Source organism: Lepidochelys kempii, chromosome 9, assembly GCF_965140265.1.
Source record: "Lepidochelys kempii isolate rLepKem1 chromosome 9, rLepKem1.hap2, whole genome shotgun sequence".
NCBI lineage: Eukaryota > Metazoa > Chordata > Testudines > Cheloniidae > Lepidochelys > Lepidochelys kempii.
In genome coordinates, this window is record NC_133264.1 from 32362247 (window position 1) to 32379822 (window position 17576).

The following is a 17576-nucleotide window of genomic DNA, read 5'->3' on the forward strand; positions in this document are numbered from 1 at the left end:
GGGAGAAAGTGTGAGGTACACAGAGGCTGTTTCATGCCCAAGGCCAGAGAACAAATCACTAGAGAAGCTGGAATTAGAACTCCTGGAGTTCTTGTCTCTCAGTCCCAGGCTCAGACCTTTAGGTCATATTGCCTTCTCATTTCTACTAGCTCTTCAAGTAGTCTCATGACAGGTTTCACTGTACATTTGGAAATTGTTACCTTTATAAGCTCACAGAAAAAAACTTTTAATAAAAGGCACTGTAGTCAACAGTAAAAGAGATTAAATGATAAAGGCTGAGGTGGGGGAGGAAAAATTAGGGCGATTAAATGTACTGGGGTAGTGGGAATCTGTTGAAGGATTTGGATTTTGTCCCAATTTTAAAATATTGGAGGTTACTAATGCTAACTGCAAGGGTATCTACACAGCTCATGAAAGTGAACCTCCTAGCCTGGATCACAGACTTGGGCTTGTGGGGCTCGCACTACTGCACTGAAAATAGCTGTGTAGATGTAGCAGCTCAGGCTTTGAAGCCTGGGGAGAATGGTGGGCTTCTGAAAGTATACAATAAGTATCAGAATTCAAAGTGAATGTGTTAAAAGCTCTTAAGGCTTTTCATTGTGTATCACAAGATAAACTGCTACCACTTTCAAATTAGAATTTTTTATTATAGCAAATAATGCTTTCATGTTTATTTCATGTTTTATAGACAAATATTGCAATAATTGTATTTGATAGAATAACTGAAGTAGAGTAACTTTTATTTTTCAGTCTGTAGAAAATGTAGCCAGTTTGGTGCTTGGAAAGTCTGTTTTTGTTAACTGGCCACACCTTGAAGAAGCCAGAGTTATTTCTGTGTCAGATGGAGAAACTAAGTAAGAACAATTGCATGGAAAGTTGTCTGCCTATGTTGTTCATTTACTTTCCCAAATGTTCCAAAGGCTACACAGTAATCAGACTGTTTTTTAAAAGCAGTGATTCAGAGTGCATTTAGATTAAATTACTTATTTAAAAGGGGCAGGGCATCTCAGGGCAGCTGCTAGAAGAGGAAGCTCTGTTTTAACATGGTTCTTGGGGCTTGGATAGTTTTATGGAGGCATGGATCTCCATTGTTTCCCTCAAGATCTGTGGGACAAACTCCATGTTTATTCTAATGGGAGAGGCTCTCTCACAAATAAACCTGGACAGAATAATTTGAGGGAAACTGCCAGGGGAATCTCTTTGCAGAGTTTTCCTCTGCACACCCCATGCAGGTTTTTCACAAGTGTGGGGTAATGTGGCCTGTTAAGTGGGTTGATGTGGAATGGAAACCATCCTATAAATCTTGAAAAAGAGCAAATATATTTTCTAACTAAAATAAGTTCATTCATAATTAGTTAAGTGCAGATCTATCTGTTGCAGTTAATTATACACTTACAATATCTTTAAGGTTTTATTTGGAAGAGCCACATGGAACACAGAAGCTTTACCTGGGAAACGCTGTGCCACCGACTAAAGTGGCATATGTTGGAGAGAAAGAACAGAACATCTGGTTGAAAGAAGTTCAGGGGATTTCAGAACAGTAAGTAGTTAGAAAATTAAATTTTGTAATTTTGCTGTTTAAAGCTCAGCTTCTTTTTGTTGCTTCATTATGGATTTAGTTAGAAGACTAGGGCTGTTGCATACATGATAATAAAAGATGCCAAGCTAGTGAATGAGGGTGTTGAAAGATTAAACACAGTCACTTAACAGTTACTTCTCCCATAATGGCATCTAACTTTGTAAACTGAACTGTTTTTTATTAGCAGTGTTGATTAATAATTCTCCTGACCAGTCACCTCCATGATGCGTTTGAAGGAACAGTTGAAACTCCCACTTCTCTTCCTGTAGTTGCAGCAACACTCAGCTATCCTTCCAGAGGTTCCACCACTCTTACATCATTCACTGCACTCTGGGGCTTCCCAAGGCTTTCAGAAATGCATGCATTCTCTGCATATGAGAGAAGTCTGCGTGCAGTGCAATTTGAATGGATCCACAGCAGCTGAACCCCCTGTAGAAGTTACTGAATCCTACTGCATATTTGCTGTAAACAGTGGAGAGGGAAATGAGTTTGTGATCCCTATCCCACTCTGAAGATCGTTGGAGCACAGTAGGTGTTCCTAGGAGGACTGTTGGTCAGGTCTTTCAACGATATGGGGTTCAGGTGCCCATGCAGCAGCAAGATGATTTATTGTATACTGACATGCAGAGTGGATCAATACATTGACACCTTTGGTATCGTAACTTAAAATTTTCCTTTTTTTCTGGAGTCCAGTCTCTCCCACAATTCTTGATGTCTGGACTGCTCCACTCTCTCTGAAGCTCATGGAGGTGGAGCAGAATTTTGGAACCGCATGATCTGGCCACACCCCCTCAAGTCCTGCTTGCTTCCATTTTTTTTACCTCTGTGTGGATGGCAGTATTTTTCAACCTTTACATATGCCCCAGGGGTTTCTGGTCAAAATTTGGTATAGTGGTGAGCAGCCCTCCCACCCTCTCCTCTGCCCTAGGCCAGTTTTTTAGCTGGATGTTGGAATCCCCCAGAGCCTCAGCTGCAGTGCCTCCCTTCTGGCTCATGTGCGCATCCAGGTATGGAAGATCAGCCTAAAAAGCACTGATTGAAATCCAAACAGTGCTCCATCTGAGACTGCCCTCCCAGGCTTGGCAGATAGTGTGTTGTGCCCAATCTGCACCCAGCCTTCCGTTACTAGCTCTGTTAGATTCCAAAGTTATGAGTGGGACAGTCATGTAGGATCCCCTGCCCACCAGAGCAGATGAGACTCTAATGTGGGAAAAATGGACCTGGAGTCTATGGGAAGAGTTGGGAGAGTGTTCAAGGATGAGGAGGATCCAAGTCAGATTACTCAAGGCTTAAGTTCCAAGGAGCCCTTGAAGACCAGAGAAGGCAGACTTGTGGGTTCACAGATCCTCACCCCAAGTCCCAAAGTGGGTGCTGAGCACTGTGGGAAAAGAAGTAGGGTTATAAGCACCCCCCCTTCCCAGTTTTCCTACAAGGAGGGCCCTGGAAGCGTTTCCCCTCTCCCTTCTGGGAGGGGATGGGATCCAGGAGGACTCCGAAAGAAATGTCACAAGAGGACTTCAGGCCCTCAGCAATCTAGCTGCAAAAGGCCTCATCAAACCTGCGATGGGGCTCATATGCTCTCTAAATGAGCTAAAAACACTTTAAAAAAAATAATAAAAAAAAAAAAGACAAAGTGAAAAAGGTGAAGAAAAACCTTAAAGGATCTTGGAGTTGTGAGTCCTCTGATTACTCTTCCTCCTTCCTCTCCTCCACAGAAGATAGTAAATTGTCAGGCTCTGATTCCAGTCAGGACCAGGGAAAGACTCAGCAAAGGATTGTTCCCCTCTGAGAAATTTGAGACCCTGTGCAACAAGGTTGTTGTATCCACTATTCAGATTCAACCTGAACAAAATACTAAGAGTAAGCCTCTAAGGAAATTTTTCCCCTTGAAATCCTCACCTGATACCATGATTCCCCTACATTCCTCCTTCAAGGAAGTAATCAGGAATGAATGGGATAGGCCAGACACAGGCAAGCACATTAACAGAAATGATCTTTGCTTCTATTGGATCCAGGAATCAGAAGTCTGAATTACTGAGATACCAAAGGTTGACGCTGCTGTAGCATCCCTGGCTAACAAAATGGTTATCCCGTCAGAAGAGGAGTTCTATCCTAAGGACCCCACAGATAGAAAAATGGAGGCCCCTCTCAAAAATAGATTGAGGCCTCCTCAGCCTCTTGCAAGTTGTCCCTAGCAGCTATTTGTGTTGCAAAGCCTCTCTCTCCCGGCTGGAAAATCTCAGAGCCCTCAAGAATAGATCACCTTGACTTCAGCTCTATTTTAAATAAAGGTTCCTGGGCAACAGCATTCATTGCTGATGCCTCAAAGGACATGATGAGTTCTCAGCCAAAGCCATGGCCTCCAGCCCCATGACCAGGCACCATCTGTGACTTTGTCCCTGGAAGGTGGATAGCTAATTGAATCAGGTTCTGTGCTCTGCTGAATTCATGGGCGGCCTGCTTTTTGGAGACAAGCTAGATAAGGTAGTGGTGGACAGTGCCTCAAAATCTAAACAGTCTCTTCTGAGGCCACAACATGCCTAGTGAGAGACTATAGACTGTGTGTGAGAGACTACAGTGCCTATAGTGAGAGACTATAGACTGGCCTTCTGACAAAGGCATTTGTTTCAGCCTTCGTCCTGGCAGAAATATCAGTGATGCGAGAGCAGGTTCTCCAGAGGAACTATGGCTTGGGAGAAAAGCCCTGAGCCCTGCCACTCCCAAAGCCTCTTTATGACAAAGACCACATAGTTCTCTGCCCAGAGCTGAAACTAGGGGGCAGGATTTCACATTTCCTTCAACCCATGGGACCAGTGGGTCAGGGAGACTGAGAGTCAGGATACTTCCTCAAGTTATGGGGTCCACCCAATCTATTTTTCATCCAGTCCGCCATCTCGAAAAGCATGGTCTAATCCAGAATGAGATATTTCACTTCCCCGATGTGGGAGTAATAGAGAGTGTTTCCTCAGAAGAAAGATTATCAATGTTCTATTCCAACTTCTTTATTGTTCAGAAGCATACAAGGGAAATCTGAGCCATTCTACATCCCAAAAGGCTCAGCAAGTGGATGAAGAGAATGAAGTTCTGGATGGAAACCCTAATCTCTATGGTGTTATCCCTGTCCCAGGGGGATTTTATGACTTCTGGTGCCAGATTCTGGTGGATGCATACCTCCAAATTCCAATCAGACTGTGCCATCGTGGGTTCCTAAGGTTTGCTTACAGCAGGAAGCACCATCAATATTGAATGCTGCCATTTGGCTTGTCCTCAGACTCCCTCTCCTTCTCCCCAGTCTTCACAAAGAAGTTGGTGGTAATCATACTCAGACACAGGTCACAGGGGATCCACCGTATCCCTTCCTGGATGACATCTTAATCAGAGCTCCACATTAAGCAACAGCACACAGAGCTATGTCCCTGACCTTGAATCTCTTGCAAGCACATGGCTTTATTATCAACATTGAGAAAAGCTCTTTGATTCCACCCACCCAAATAACTCACTTGGGAGTGGACATAGATGCCTTGTTCGCAAGAATTTGTCCATCTCTAGAGGTTCCAGAAGATCTCCTCTCATTGTTTTGGAACTGCACTTGAGTCTTCCATGGTAGGCCTCCTAGTATTGTGCATAGGGATCATTCCATGGGCACAGTCACACATCAGGCGCCTTTAAGGTTGCATCCTAAAAGTATGGGACTACTTCCAAGAATGCATGCAAGAATAAGTGATATTTCCAGTGCTGGTAATCAACTCTTTAAAATGGTGGTCAGCCCAGGGCAATGTCTGCAAGGACATGCCCATATGCCTTCCAAATCCCCTGATCCTCACAACCAACGTCAGCCTGGTAGAGGACTGGCTGGGGGGGCATGCCTGAGATCCCAAATAGCTGAAGGTGTGTGGAACCTGGAGAAAGAACCCACATCATAAACTTCCTAACTAAGAGCAGTCATGCTGGTGGTATGAAGCTTCCAGTCCGGCCTAAAGGGAAACCACATTCTGATTCAGTCACATAACACAACCATGGTTACGTATGTGAACAACCAAGAGAGAATAAGAAGCCCAGCGCTATATGCAGAAGCAATGCAAATCATGCAGTGGGCGTGGCAGTTCACATAAAGGGAGACCTGAACCAGATGATGGACTTGCTCAGCAGGCACAATGTGAACAACTCTGAGTGGTGCCTGAATCCAACATGGCCAAAATTCTTGGATTTCTTGGATTTGCTTTGTGTTCCTGGCATCAACTGAAAAAATTGGTCCAGATGGAGGCGTTTACTTTCAATACTCTTCTAGAAGAAAGAAGTGTTCTGATAACTTTGGAGGACAAACCCAGTGATACCAGTGCTTCCCTTTCAGTAGTCAGCCTGTTAGATGAAACCAGTTCAGGTCCAGTTGAAGCCCAGGACCTTGTGAGGAGAGGTCCTGTCTCTTCGGAACCTGTAACGGTGAGCCCAATTTCAGCTTTATTAGATCCGAAAACTGGGTCTCCTCGCCAATGTGGGGGTCTTGGAGTTAATCATCAAATAATTCGGCCTGTCCTCAACTGACATATTTGCAAATCACATACGCACAGAGACCAAAGTACTTCACCAGGAAAGTGGACACCAGATCCATGGGGAAAGATGCCTTATCATCAAAACAGTCACAAGGCCTCCTCTATGCATTTCCATCCTTCCTGCTACTTGGGAAGGCAGTCCAGAAAATAAATCAAGAACAGGCAACAGTAATATTTTTAACCCCACATTGGCAGAGGAGACTCAGTTTTTGGACCTGATAAAGCTGAAATTGGGCTCACCATTACAGGTTCCGAAGAGATGGGGCACTTCCTCACAATGTCCTGTGCTTTATCCCGACCTGAATGGGCTGCATGTAACAGTCTGGCAATTGAAAGGGAAGTGCTGGTCTCACTGGTCTGTTCTCCAAAGTTATCAGAATGCTTCCTTCTTCTAGAAGAGTATTGAAAGTGTATTCCTCTATCTGGACCAAGTTTTGCAGCTGGTGCCAGGAACATGAAGAAAATCTAAGAAATCCATGAATTCTGGCTATCTTGGATTTTCTCCAAGAAGGCTTTGACAAAGGTTTTCAATCCAGCACCATTGTGTGTCAGGTGCCTACCCTTAGTAGCATGATGTTTGCAGAATCTGTAGGTTCTCTGGCAGAGAACCTCTAGGTAGCCAGATTCCTTAGGGCAGTCCAGTTAGCCAAGCTGGCTATTAGACCTCATTTTCCCAAGTGGGCCACTTATATTGAGAGCCCGGACAAACCATTCCTTTGAACCACTGACATCAGTGTCAGCATTTACTTTATCCATCAGAACTTGCGTTCTGTTACCATCATGTCTACCAAGCGAACGTTGGAGCTGTTGGCACTCTCTATGCAGGAACTTTACTCATTGTTTCTTGAATACAAGATGGTGCTCAGAACTCTGGAATCATTTATCCCAAAAGTGAACTCTTCTTTCCACGCTTCTCGAGAGTGGTTCTACCTTCATTCTTTCCAAGATCACAACATCCCACCGAGGAGAGGTGGCACACCTTAGATGTCAGAAGGGCTCTGAAAATTTACCTCAAATGTTCAGAGTTCACAAGGAGATCAGGGTCCCTGTTTATATCCTTCTATCTGAAATACCAAGGTCTCAGAGCTGCTATGTATTCTGTTGCTAGATGGATTAGATTATGCATTGTGGAAGCGTACTAGGCATCAGAGACTCTGGTTCCAGAAGGGGTCACTCCATGGGCACACTCTATGCAATCGCTGGCAGCCTTGTGGGCAGAAAGCTAATGCATCCACAGCGGAAATTTGTAAGGCAGCCACCTGGTCAAACTCTGCCTCCTTTCTCAAGCACTAAAAGGGGGACATCCTGTCTTCTGCAGCGGCATCCTTTGGCAGGAAGGTGCTGTAGGCAGTGGCCTGGAAATGATTTTGCCCTTTGAGTAAATATTAAAGATGGGAAGAGATACTGTTTTTCCTTTTCCATAGAATCATAGAATATCAGGGAAGGGACCTCAGGAGGTCATCTAGTCCAACCCCCTGCTCAAAGAAGGACCAATCCCCAATTTTTGCCCCAGATCCCTAAATGGCCTCCTCAAGGATTGAACTCACAACCCTGGGTTTAGCAGGCCAATGCTCAAACCACTGAGCTATCCCTCCCCCCTTTTCTATTGCCTCCATACATCTGCTCGCTGCTTCTCAGATGTCAAGAATTTTGGGAGATGCTGGGTTGCAAAGCAGAAATTTTCTTACCAGCAATTTCCTTTCCACTAGCAGTGTCTCCCACAATTCTACCCATCCTGGATGGCTCATGAGTCAAGGGTCAGTTACTAAGTGAAATTACCATATGACAGTCTTCCTTGGTCTAATGCACTGGTTCTCAAACTGTAGGTCGGGACACCAAAAGCCAGGGCTGGCTTAGACTTGCTGAAGCCCAGGGCCGAAGCCTGAGGGCTTCAGCCCTGGGCAGTGGGGCACAGTTTACAGGCCTTCTGCCTGGGGTTGAAGCCCTTGGGCTTCGGCTTTGGGCTCTTCGCCTGGGGCGGTGGAGCTTGGGCTTTGGCTTCCAACCCGAGGTGGTGGGACTCAAGCAGGCTCAGGCTTCGGCAGTGGTGCAAGTAAAATTCATGTCTTACCGGTACGGGGGTGTCACCAGCTAAGGGGGGTATGTGACCCTCCATGTGACTCCCCAGCCCCGGGGCTCTCATGCTCTGTCCATCCCCTCCTCACATCCATCCCATGTTACCTGGGGCATTGGGGGGGGTTGGGCTCTGTCCTCCTTCTCCGGCTGCACCGGAGACAGGGCTTGGGGAGGGCAGTAAGCCGCCAGAGGAGCTGCCAGCGTTCTGCTCCTTCCCCCGCAGCGGGGAAAGGAGCAGAACTCCCAGTCCTGCCCCCCAGCCGTCTCCAGCGAGGCTGCTGCCATGGTACACAGACTGAGACACAGCTCCATGGAAGGGCAGGGGGCGGGGCTGGGAGTTCTGCTCCATCCTTCCTCCTACTGCAGCAGCAGCCCCGCTGGAGGACAGGGCTGTGGGGGGCAGGGCTGGGGGAGGTACAGCTGTCAGAGGAGCTGCCGGCATTCTGCTCCTTTCCCCACTGCCCCTCCCAGCGGGGAAAGGAGTAGAACCCCCAGACCCTCCCTCCCCCCAGCAGGGCTGCTGCTGTGTCTTTCCAATACCGGCTATAAATAGCTTGCTGGGAAGGCTACAGGAGTGTAGCGGCCTACTTGCACTGGTGGGCTTCAGTCTCCTCTCCTGGGGTCGTGTAGTAATTTTTGTTGTGAGAAGGGCATCACAGTGCAGTGAAGTTTTTGAGAACCCCTGGTCTAATGTATGTAGTTATTTTGTCATCTCTGAAATATTTGTTAATGATGCTAGCAAGCTTTGCAATTTGGGAATAACTCATCTGGAAGCAAGCAGGAGCTGAGGGTGTATGGCAAGACCATGTGGCTCCAAAACTCTGATTCACCTCCCTGAGCTGCAAAGAGAGGAGAGTAGCTCAAATGTCAAGAATTGTGGGGGGACACTGCTAGCAGAAAGAAAAATTCTTACCAATTATTTCCTGATTTTAGCCCCATGTCTTGAGGTTAATAATTCTAGGTGTTTAGATAGTACAGTGAATGACTCACATAGGATCTAGAATAACACTTTAGCCTCAGAGTTGTTAAACCTGTATATAGTTCTTACTTATAAAACAGGAAACAATTATTTAAATATTCATAATCTTAAGAATAATTTTTGTTTAAATACATTGATTAAGGCCAACATAAAAGTAACTTCCTTTTTGTGTTAGGAAGTTCCATGTATTTAAATCAAAATAAATGTTTTCCTTTTTTTTCATCAGCTACCAGAGGAGAAAAGGAATAATTATAAATGAAACCTCAGTAGTTGTGTATGCCCAGTTACTCACTGGTCGTAGATATCAGCTAAATCAAAATGGTGACGTTTATTTGGAGAAGCAGTGGTCAAAACAAGTTCTTCCTTTTGTTTACCAAACTATTGTCAAGGTAAATATTCCAAATACTCCTAATCTTTTCTTTTATAAAATTTTCCTTTCCATTAGTTCTCAAACTGTGGGTCGGGACCACAAAGTGGGTTGCAACCCCATTTTAATGGGGTTGCCAAGGGCTGGCGTTCCCCTTGCTGGGGCCCAGGACTGAAGCCTGAGCCCCTTTGCCTGGGGCCGAAGCCCAAGGGCTTGAGCCTTGCGTGTGTATGGGGCCCCTCAGGTAACATGCCCCCCACCTGGGGCTGAAGCCTTTGCGGTTGGGCTTTGACCTCCTCCCACCCCCTGCCAAGAGCAGTGGGGCTCAGGCTTTGGGTCGTGTAGCAATTTTTGTTGTCAGAAGGGGGTTTAGGTACAATGAAGTTTGAGAACCCCAGGATTAGAATGCATACTTTAAAACAGACAAATAATAAAAGAGTTAATCAGCATCTTAATTTTATGGTGATAGTGCATCCTTTCTAGTACAAAAAGTATATACTTTGTCAAAAGCGACATTAAATGGTATATATTTTTCCATTAAAACTATCATTTCAAAAGTGTTGGCAGCTAGACTGAAGGCTCTTGTCACAAAAGTTGTGACCCTACTGCATATTTTAGTTTGATTGCCATGAACTTTTGTGATGACATTTTGAATAAGATACAGTAGTCATCTTGGACCAGATGTAGCCCAGTAGCTTTATGTAATTTCACTGGCAGTATTACTTTCAAAAACTGAGTTGATGTATATTTTAGATAGTGAGGTTAGCATGAAGGAAATAGTTCGTAGTTTACTTTATCGTGATTGTTAGATGTTTGGTAATAAATATCTATTTAGCAGACCTGTTAAAGAACATATTGGGATTGACAGATATTTTAACACCATAGATTTTATCTTCTTATTTCATATAGGATATCAGTGCTTTTGACTCTCGTTTCTCCAACATCAAAACCTTGGATGATCTGTTTCCTCCTGGAAGTACAGTCTTTATGCTGGGGAGTCCTTACTATGGCTGCACGGGAGAAGTTAGTTCAAACATTTATTCTTGCAAGATATCTTTTCTTACATGCTTATAAATATCAAGGGCCAGATTCTCTGGTGCTGTGTGGCAGAATCTAGCTCTGGAGTCAGTCTAACCAACCCAGGTTGGATTACTTTGGTGTCTTAGTAGACATAGGTGAGCTCCTGCCTCTCCCCTGTCATGTTGCTAACGTAACAGGGAAAAGGGAGCATAACCAGAATGTCTCATCAACATCATGATCATCAGCTATGGTTTTGTTCCTGTGGCTCTTTGCAGTCAGACTGATAGCGGTTCTAACTAAGTGCAATGGGACTGGCCCTGAAAAGAAGCTGCACCAAGATCCGAGGAGGGCAAAGTTGAGCTTTAAGGTGTTTTTGCCCACCCCCACACTTGACCTATTTATCTGCCCAGAGTATAGACCCCAAAGTCTGGTCCCAAGTCCGTTTTTAAACGACCTCTTTTTCTAAATGAGAGAGGTAGTATTTGTCTGCCATTATATATATAAAATCTATGCAGTGAATTTACATATGTAGCTTAGGCTTCTCACAGAAAGTATAGGTCTAGATTTTTTACCTCAATTATTCCAGCAGAGAGTTGAATGAAAAGAAGTGAATGAAGTTTATTAACTTACTTTGTTTTCTACCAGGTGCAGGATTCTTGTGATGTCATCACAGAAGGTAGAATTCGTGTAGTTTTCAGTATCTCATGTGAACCGCAGCTTGATTCCTTAATACAGAACCAGCATGTACGTATTTTTGTTTTCCAGTAAATACTTAAATATTGTGTCAGATATTTTTGTCAGTGGCAAATTTCCTTCACAGATCCCAGTTGTCTTTTGTGCCACAATCCATATCCTTCTGTAAAAGACTGAAGTACTAAAACAATCTTATTCAGGGAGACTGTCTTAATACTAATATATTGTAGTGTAAGGCTGAATACAAGGTTCTGTTCAGAGCATTGAACTGCACTCTTACTGTGCAGTTCCATACCCATGTCCCATGTTTTGCATCCTCTGTGGGATGATCTAGTTCTACTAGAGTCTGGCTTCCAGTTGTGCTGCTCCTTTATGTGTTCCAGCATTTGGTGACCAGAAACAATATTTCCGGACAGTGAGAAATGGGGATCACCATGTGCTTATAAGTTTTTTTTTACTCAAACCATTGCATTGGCTTCACTTTCATTTCTGGTTGTCATTAACACCTTAAACTGCAATATTTAAAACATTGATCTGGAAATCAACTGTTCAGGAGATCTAGTCATCATGACAGTTAAGGTGAGCTGGGTGACTGGCAGTTAGTCCCTGAATTTAGGCAGTTCATGACAAGACAGCAGGGTTTTTTCAGTTGATGGTCCTTTCCTTTGTAACTAGTTCCTATTAATGATCTGTAAGAGCCTAAGCTGACAAGTTTCAGAGCAAGATGCGAGATGTTCTTGCTCGGTTTAGCTCAGTGTTTTTCAAACTCATTATGCTCAGGGACTGTATTGTATTTTATTAGGCCCAGTCTAGATCACTGCCTCATTCTGAAGCTAGACACTCTAGCAACACAGTCCCTGCTCCAAAGAACTTTGTAAATTCCTCTGGGCGTGGTATGGAATGTGGAAAGGGGAAATATTCATCACTTATCTTCTCCCTGGCTCCTTAGACCAATGGAAGGGTCTCCTGCAGGGTTGTGGGAGCTGGTTTCCTGTCCTCTCCTCCCAACCCTCAGTGCAGGAATAGCAGAGAAATATGTACGGTTGGAAGGTAATTTTTAAAAGGAAATAATTGGGCTTTTAAAAATAATTATAGTACTTTATTGCCTATATCCTGTCCTAGTATATAGTAATATATTTTTATTTTTAAAGAAATATTCTGTGAAGTACAATCCTGGATACGTTTTAGCCAGTCGTCTTGGAGTGAGTGGATATCTTGTCTCCAGGTTTACAGGAAGCATATTTATTGGAAGAGGATCCAGGAGAAAGTATGTTTGACTGTAATAAATTTCTTTGTAATCAAAATTCTTAATTATGAATGTAAAATTATAGATTACGTGCTATGGTAGATTCCACCTAATAGCAATCCTGATATTAGCAACTTCCAGTTAATAGGAACATTTTGCCAGGAACCAATCCCATCCCATTAACATCAGTGTTGATAGGATTAGGATATTGACACTGGCATGCTGCTTACCAGCAACTTTTTTTTAAAGAAAGACCCCACCTGCAGGCAGGTTTGCAAGTCTACAGGCAGAGAAGGAAGTACTGAGATGTGCTGAGCACTCCTGCAGATAGGTTTATGAGGCTGCATCCAGGAATGGAAGGGCTGGGGCATGCCTTCCTCGCTGCAGCACTGCAAACCTACCTGTGGCTGGTGCTCATCCTGTCCCAATGCTTCCTTCTGGGGCTGCAGCCCAGCACATGGGACTGTATAGGAGGTAAGAGGCTGTGGGCTGGGCTGGGAGGTTGTGGGCTGGGCAGTAGTAGGGAGCGGAGCTGCAGCCCAGCAAACCTTACTGCACGCGGGATCACACAAGGAGATAAGGGACTGCAGGCTGGGAGGGGAGGCGTAGGCAATAGTGGGGAGGAGGGCTGCATCCCGGGTGTTGGAACTGCATGATATCTCTCCCTGCGCTCTCCAGGCTGTGCCCGGCTGGGAGACTGCACACAGGGAAGGGAGCGCTGGGACATGCTAAGCCTTCCACTTATTAGCAACTACTGGATAATAGCAACTTTGGCTGGCAGCCAAGGGGTTGCTAATAAGTGGAAGCTACTGTAGACAGAATTTACTTACGTTTTTATGTTTTCATCCTATTTGACATCTCAGTATTAATAAATTCTAATGGGATCTGTGATATAAAATTGTTTTGATAGTGTATTTGATATAAACAATGTTTTCAAAAAGATGTAGTCTGTAGTTAATAGGAGCTTAGTTTGTTAATTTTCTGAATTGGAGCTTTGTTCTGGTTGTTTAAATGTTTTTTAAAAAAACCCTAAGAATCACTTAGATTTACTGTTTGTATAGTTGAAGTGATATTCTAATTGACCATTAATAGAATATTGCATCAGATTAAAAATTGAAAAATTAAATTAAAAATCCCAGCTGAATCATACAGTACTCCCACACTTCATATATTTTTTGGATTCTTCTCTTGGAGACACCTTCAGTATGTTAAACCCAGGAGGCTAGTAGATTGAGACTCTGTAATTCTAGAGGATGTTGTTCTGAGTTTATGCCCCCCAATGCTGATGCCCTTCCTGCCTCAATCAGAAAATGAGGTATAGGCTGGGAACTAGTACATTTGAAAGTGCATTTTAAAAATTTTAAGAAAAATCAATTAAAAAATAACCCTCAACTGGGGCATTAGTATAGAAGACTTTTCTGTCAAGTGAGTTTTGGGTGAGAATTTTTCTTTAAATCCCTCATCTGTAAATATATTTCACCCTTACAACCAACCCTCCAAAGCAAGGAGACCCCGAGAAGCCTATATTCAAAGCCCGTTAACAGTTCTTAATTGGCTAGAAAGATTACTGTTGACCAACCCAAGATACCTGAGCTACTTCAGGCCAGGCAAAATGCCTCTAAAGTGTGTCCAGCCCTTGATTGTGCTGAGGACACTAGGGTGGAACTAGGACTGTATTGGAGTCCCCTCTTGTAGTACAGAGCACTAACTCTTCGCCAAAGATGAGAATCTTTGTTTGTTTGTAATTTGTGTATTTATTGAATAACAGTTAAAAGTATGCAGTTGTGTACAACTTGTGAAAAAGATAGTAATCCAGAAGTCACATGATATGCTTTCCTAAAACTCAAAACACCTGTTTCCTGTTACATCCCACAGAGTGATTATACCCAACTCTTATACAGCACTTTTCATCAGTAATTCTCAAAGTGCTTTACAAAGTAGGTCAGTATCATTAGCAGATAAAGATGTTATCAGAAACAACTTTTCTGAGGCTCAAGTCAGATGTCAGTAATTTTTCCTTTACAAAACTTATTTTTTTGTTTCGCAGTCCACATGGAGACCACAAGGCAAATGTGGGCTTGAATCTGAAGTTTAATAAGAAGAATGAAGAGGTCCCTGGCTATACTAAGAAGGTTAGAAATGAATGGATGTATTCTTCTGCCGTAGAGCAACTTCTTGCTGAGTATTTAGAAAGGTAAGAGTTGAATAATAACTTCATATTTCTGAAATTATTGTACTGAAATTGTAAATGGGTTTTATTCACTGTGCAAAAGTTTATTATTGATGACTCTGGGGCTGGAGGTAGGGTAACCCAAATCCTGGTTTAATGAGAAATAAGTGTATCAAATGAAGTATTTTGAGGTGTTTCTGATTTTTAGACTTAAAACGGACTATAATTTAGCATGAAATAGCAAAGGAACAAACTCAGCAACATTAAGAATGTCATGGAAGATTCTTAAAGCTAAGATTAAAGAAATTGAAATAAATGATATTTTCTTCATATTTTCAATGAACAATCTGTACCCAGTCATGGCTTTTTCTTTGCTGTGTAGACACACACTAATTTTCTTATATTTAGAAGTTACTTTGGAACACTTTCTATTTGAAGAGAAGCGATGGCTATAATTTGGGATCTGTGTTTCAAAATCAGATGGTGACAACTGTAATAAGACATTCTGAGTGTGGGAGGTGTCTAAATTATTTCATTTTGTTGTGTAGAATATTGACATAAACACATACTGCTCCAGTGTGCTGGAATTTGAAAACACCTCATATTATAATAGTTACGCTGCATAGGAAATCCAATTTTATTGTATGATCTATGTTACCTTCTGAAACCACTTTGAACTCAGTTTATATCCCACTGTAGTCTCTCCTGATTGATGAGGAATTAAAAACTGAAATGAAGGAGGCTAGTGTGTGGAAGTGATCCTGTGGAGGAGACAAATGAATTAAACTTTCATTTCTAGTCCAATGCTGTTGTCATTCAGCATGTAGTACACATGAAATCTCATGGGTTTATATTTACAGTGAAAGATGACTTAGTCATTATCTAGCCCCTTAGTAATTGCCAGAGGCTGACTACAGTTACCTAAAAATGACTGCATAAATGGAAAAAAATAAGCAGCCTAAAAAGCAAAAATGTTAAGCTATCATGTGGAGCTTTGGTGACACCCCAATTCATCCAAGTTCCTCTCCAGTAACTTGTCATTAGAATCCCTCAGCAACAGTCTGCCTCTGTAACTTAAGTTTACTTTATGGAGAGGGGGATGGAGCATGTGGGATCTTCCAATTTCTTCTTTATTTCTCTTTCTAAATGCTCCCATGTCATAGAGATCCAACCTTTTAACCAAAGAGGGCAGGACACAGGCCCTTCTGGAGCCCATCAGTACTGCTTCTGAGGTTGCATGATGGAGTTGGGTGGACTTAGAGAAAGGGAATGTGTGTTCTGAGTCCTAGCAAGAGATGATCTTGGACAGAACTCTGATTTTCCGTCTTTTGTCAGCATATTAAACTGCCTATTTGGCCAATAAAACTCTGTACATTTATGAAAAGCTACTGCACCCTGGATTCCAGATTATTTTGTTTCTATTAAGCACTTGTTTTTGACCTTGCAGTATGTGAAACTATATCCCTTTTATTATTAGGGTCCCTGAACTGTTTAGTTATATTGCCAAAAATAGTCAAGAAGATATATTCTATGAAGATGATATTTGGCCTGGCGAGGACGAGAATGGGTGAGCAATGTTTTTGCAGTTTGATTAAATAGTATTCTATCTGACAAGTTCCAGATATTGACCTTTGTACGTTCAAAAACTACTGAAGTCGCAAAGCAAAGAAGGGTACAATTATTTCAGTATTTTTGGAATCATCCAGTCCAAATACTAGACTATAAATTTTGCTGTAATAAAAATGTGCAGAAATTCTTCAAGTACTGAAATACAGTATCTTCAGGCAAGGAAAAAGGCCCAACTTGAAGATTAGTAGACAGGAAACTGGTGGCAAGAGGGATTTGACAGTACTGAAAATGGCTGCACCACATAATGATGGCCTTATTTAAATAACTTTGAAACCTGTTTTTTTTTCTTCAGGCCAGACTCATTATAGGATGATTTTGACAATTATCAGGATATTATATATCTTTTCTAGAGACATCTATTTATCACACCTATGCCTCATATTTGTACACTTTAGTTCTCCATGGTTTTTAATTTTTGCTTTTAAAATAATCTTCATTGGGTGTTTTTACTGATTTTTGTTTGAAAATCCAGATTTTCAGTCTGGAAGGTAGAATTTCTAGAGTTTGCATTTTAGTTTATACTTTTGAAGCATCGTTCTATCATGGTTAATTTTTTTGTCCCTATACTAAGCTCTCGGAGCACATAGCAGTGTTTGTTATGACTACATCCAGTTATAAGATGTGCCTACTACTGTAGTATCTGGTGACATCATAAATCCAGAAACTGGGTGTAGCCCACAATAATATGTAAACCCTCAACAATTATGATCAATATGGAATTTTTTTTATACAGTGCTGAGAGAGTTCAAGAAATTGTTGCCTGGCTAAAGGCGCATCCTGTCAGCGCTTTATCTCGTTCATCTTGTGACTTACAAATTCTGGATGCAGCTATTGTAGAGAAAATTGAAGAGGAATTAGAGAAGTGCAAGGTACTGAATTTTTATAGATTTGACTAGTGATGGACCAAAAAGCAGTTGTTCATATTGTCCAGGTACTTTATTCAGATTATAGAAAATGGTTTTTCAGTGGCATGGCAAATACTACTATTGGAAGAACTGTAAGCTACTAAATTGCATCATAAATTGTCATAGCAACTCAGAAAAGGGCATCAGCAATCTCTCTACTCTTTGGCTCTTTTCTGTCCAGCTAGTTAAACCAGATCTGCTCTGAGCTCCCCTGACTTTGAGTGATTTTGGGAAAAGAATCTGTGTCCAAAGAGGTCCTGGACTCCTCACAATCTCTTCCAAACACAAACCCAATCTTCCCTTCTGTTTCCCAAATAGTTTCCCTTTGATCTGCAAATAACTAGAAGGCAGTCTCCTCCAGC

At 42.5% G+C, this 17576-nt stretch overlaps 1 protein-coding gene across 2 annotated transcripts in view; it reads left to right on the forward strand.

Annotated features, from left to right (window-relative positions):
* The window catches only part of XRN1 (5'-3' exoribonuclease 1), a 78314-nt gene that overhangs the window by 38029 nt on the left and 22709 nt on the right, over window positions 1-17576 (forward strand). For both annotated transcript variants that reach the window (XM_073359804.1, XM_073359805.1), the window contains exons 19-27: window positions 751-854; window positions 1409-1540; window positions 9411-9573; window positions 10461-10574; window positions 11217-11315; window positions 12416-12531; window positions 14558-14704; window positions 16158-16247; window positions 17043-17178. In XM_073359804.1, the coding sequence (XP_073215905.1) occupies window positions 751-854; window positions 1409-1540; window positions 9411-9573; window positions 10461-10574; window positions 11217-11315; window positions 12416-12531; window positions 14558-14704; window positions 16158-16247; window positions 17043-17178 (1101 nt within the window). The remainder of the gene's footprint in view (window positions 1-750; window positions 855-1408; window positions 1541-9410; window positions 9574-10460; window positions 10575-11216; window positions 11316-12415; window positions 12532-14557; window positions 14705-16157; window positions 16248-17042; window positions 17179-17576) is intronic.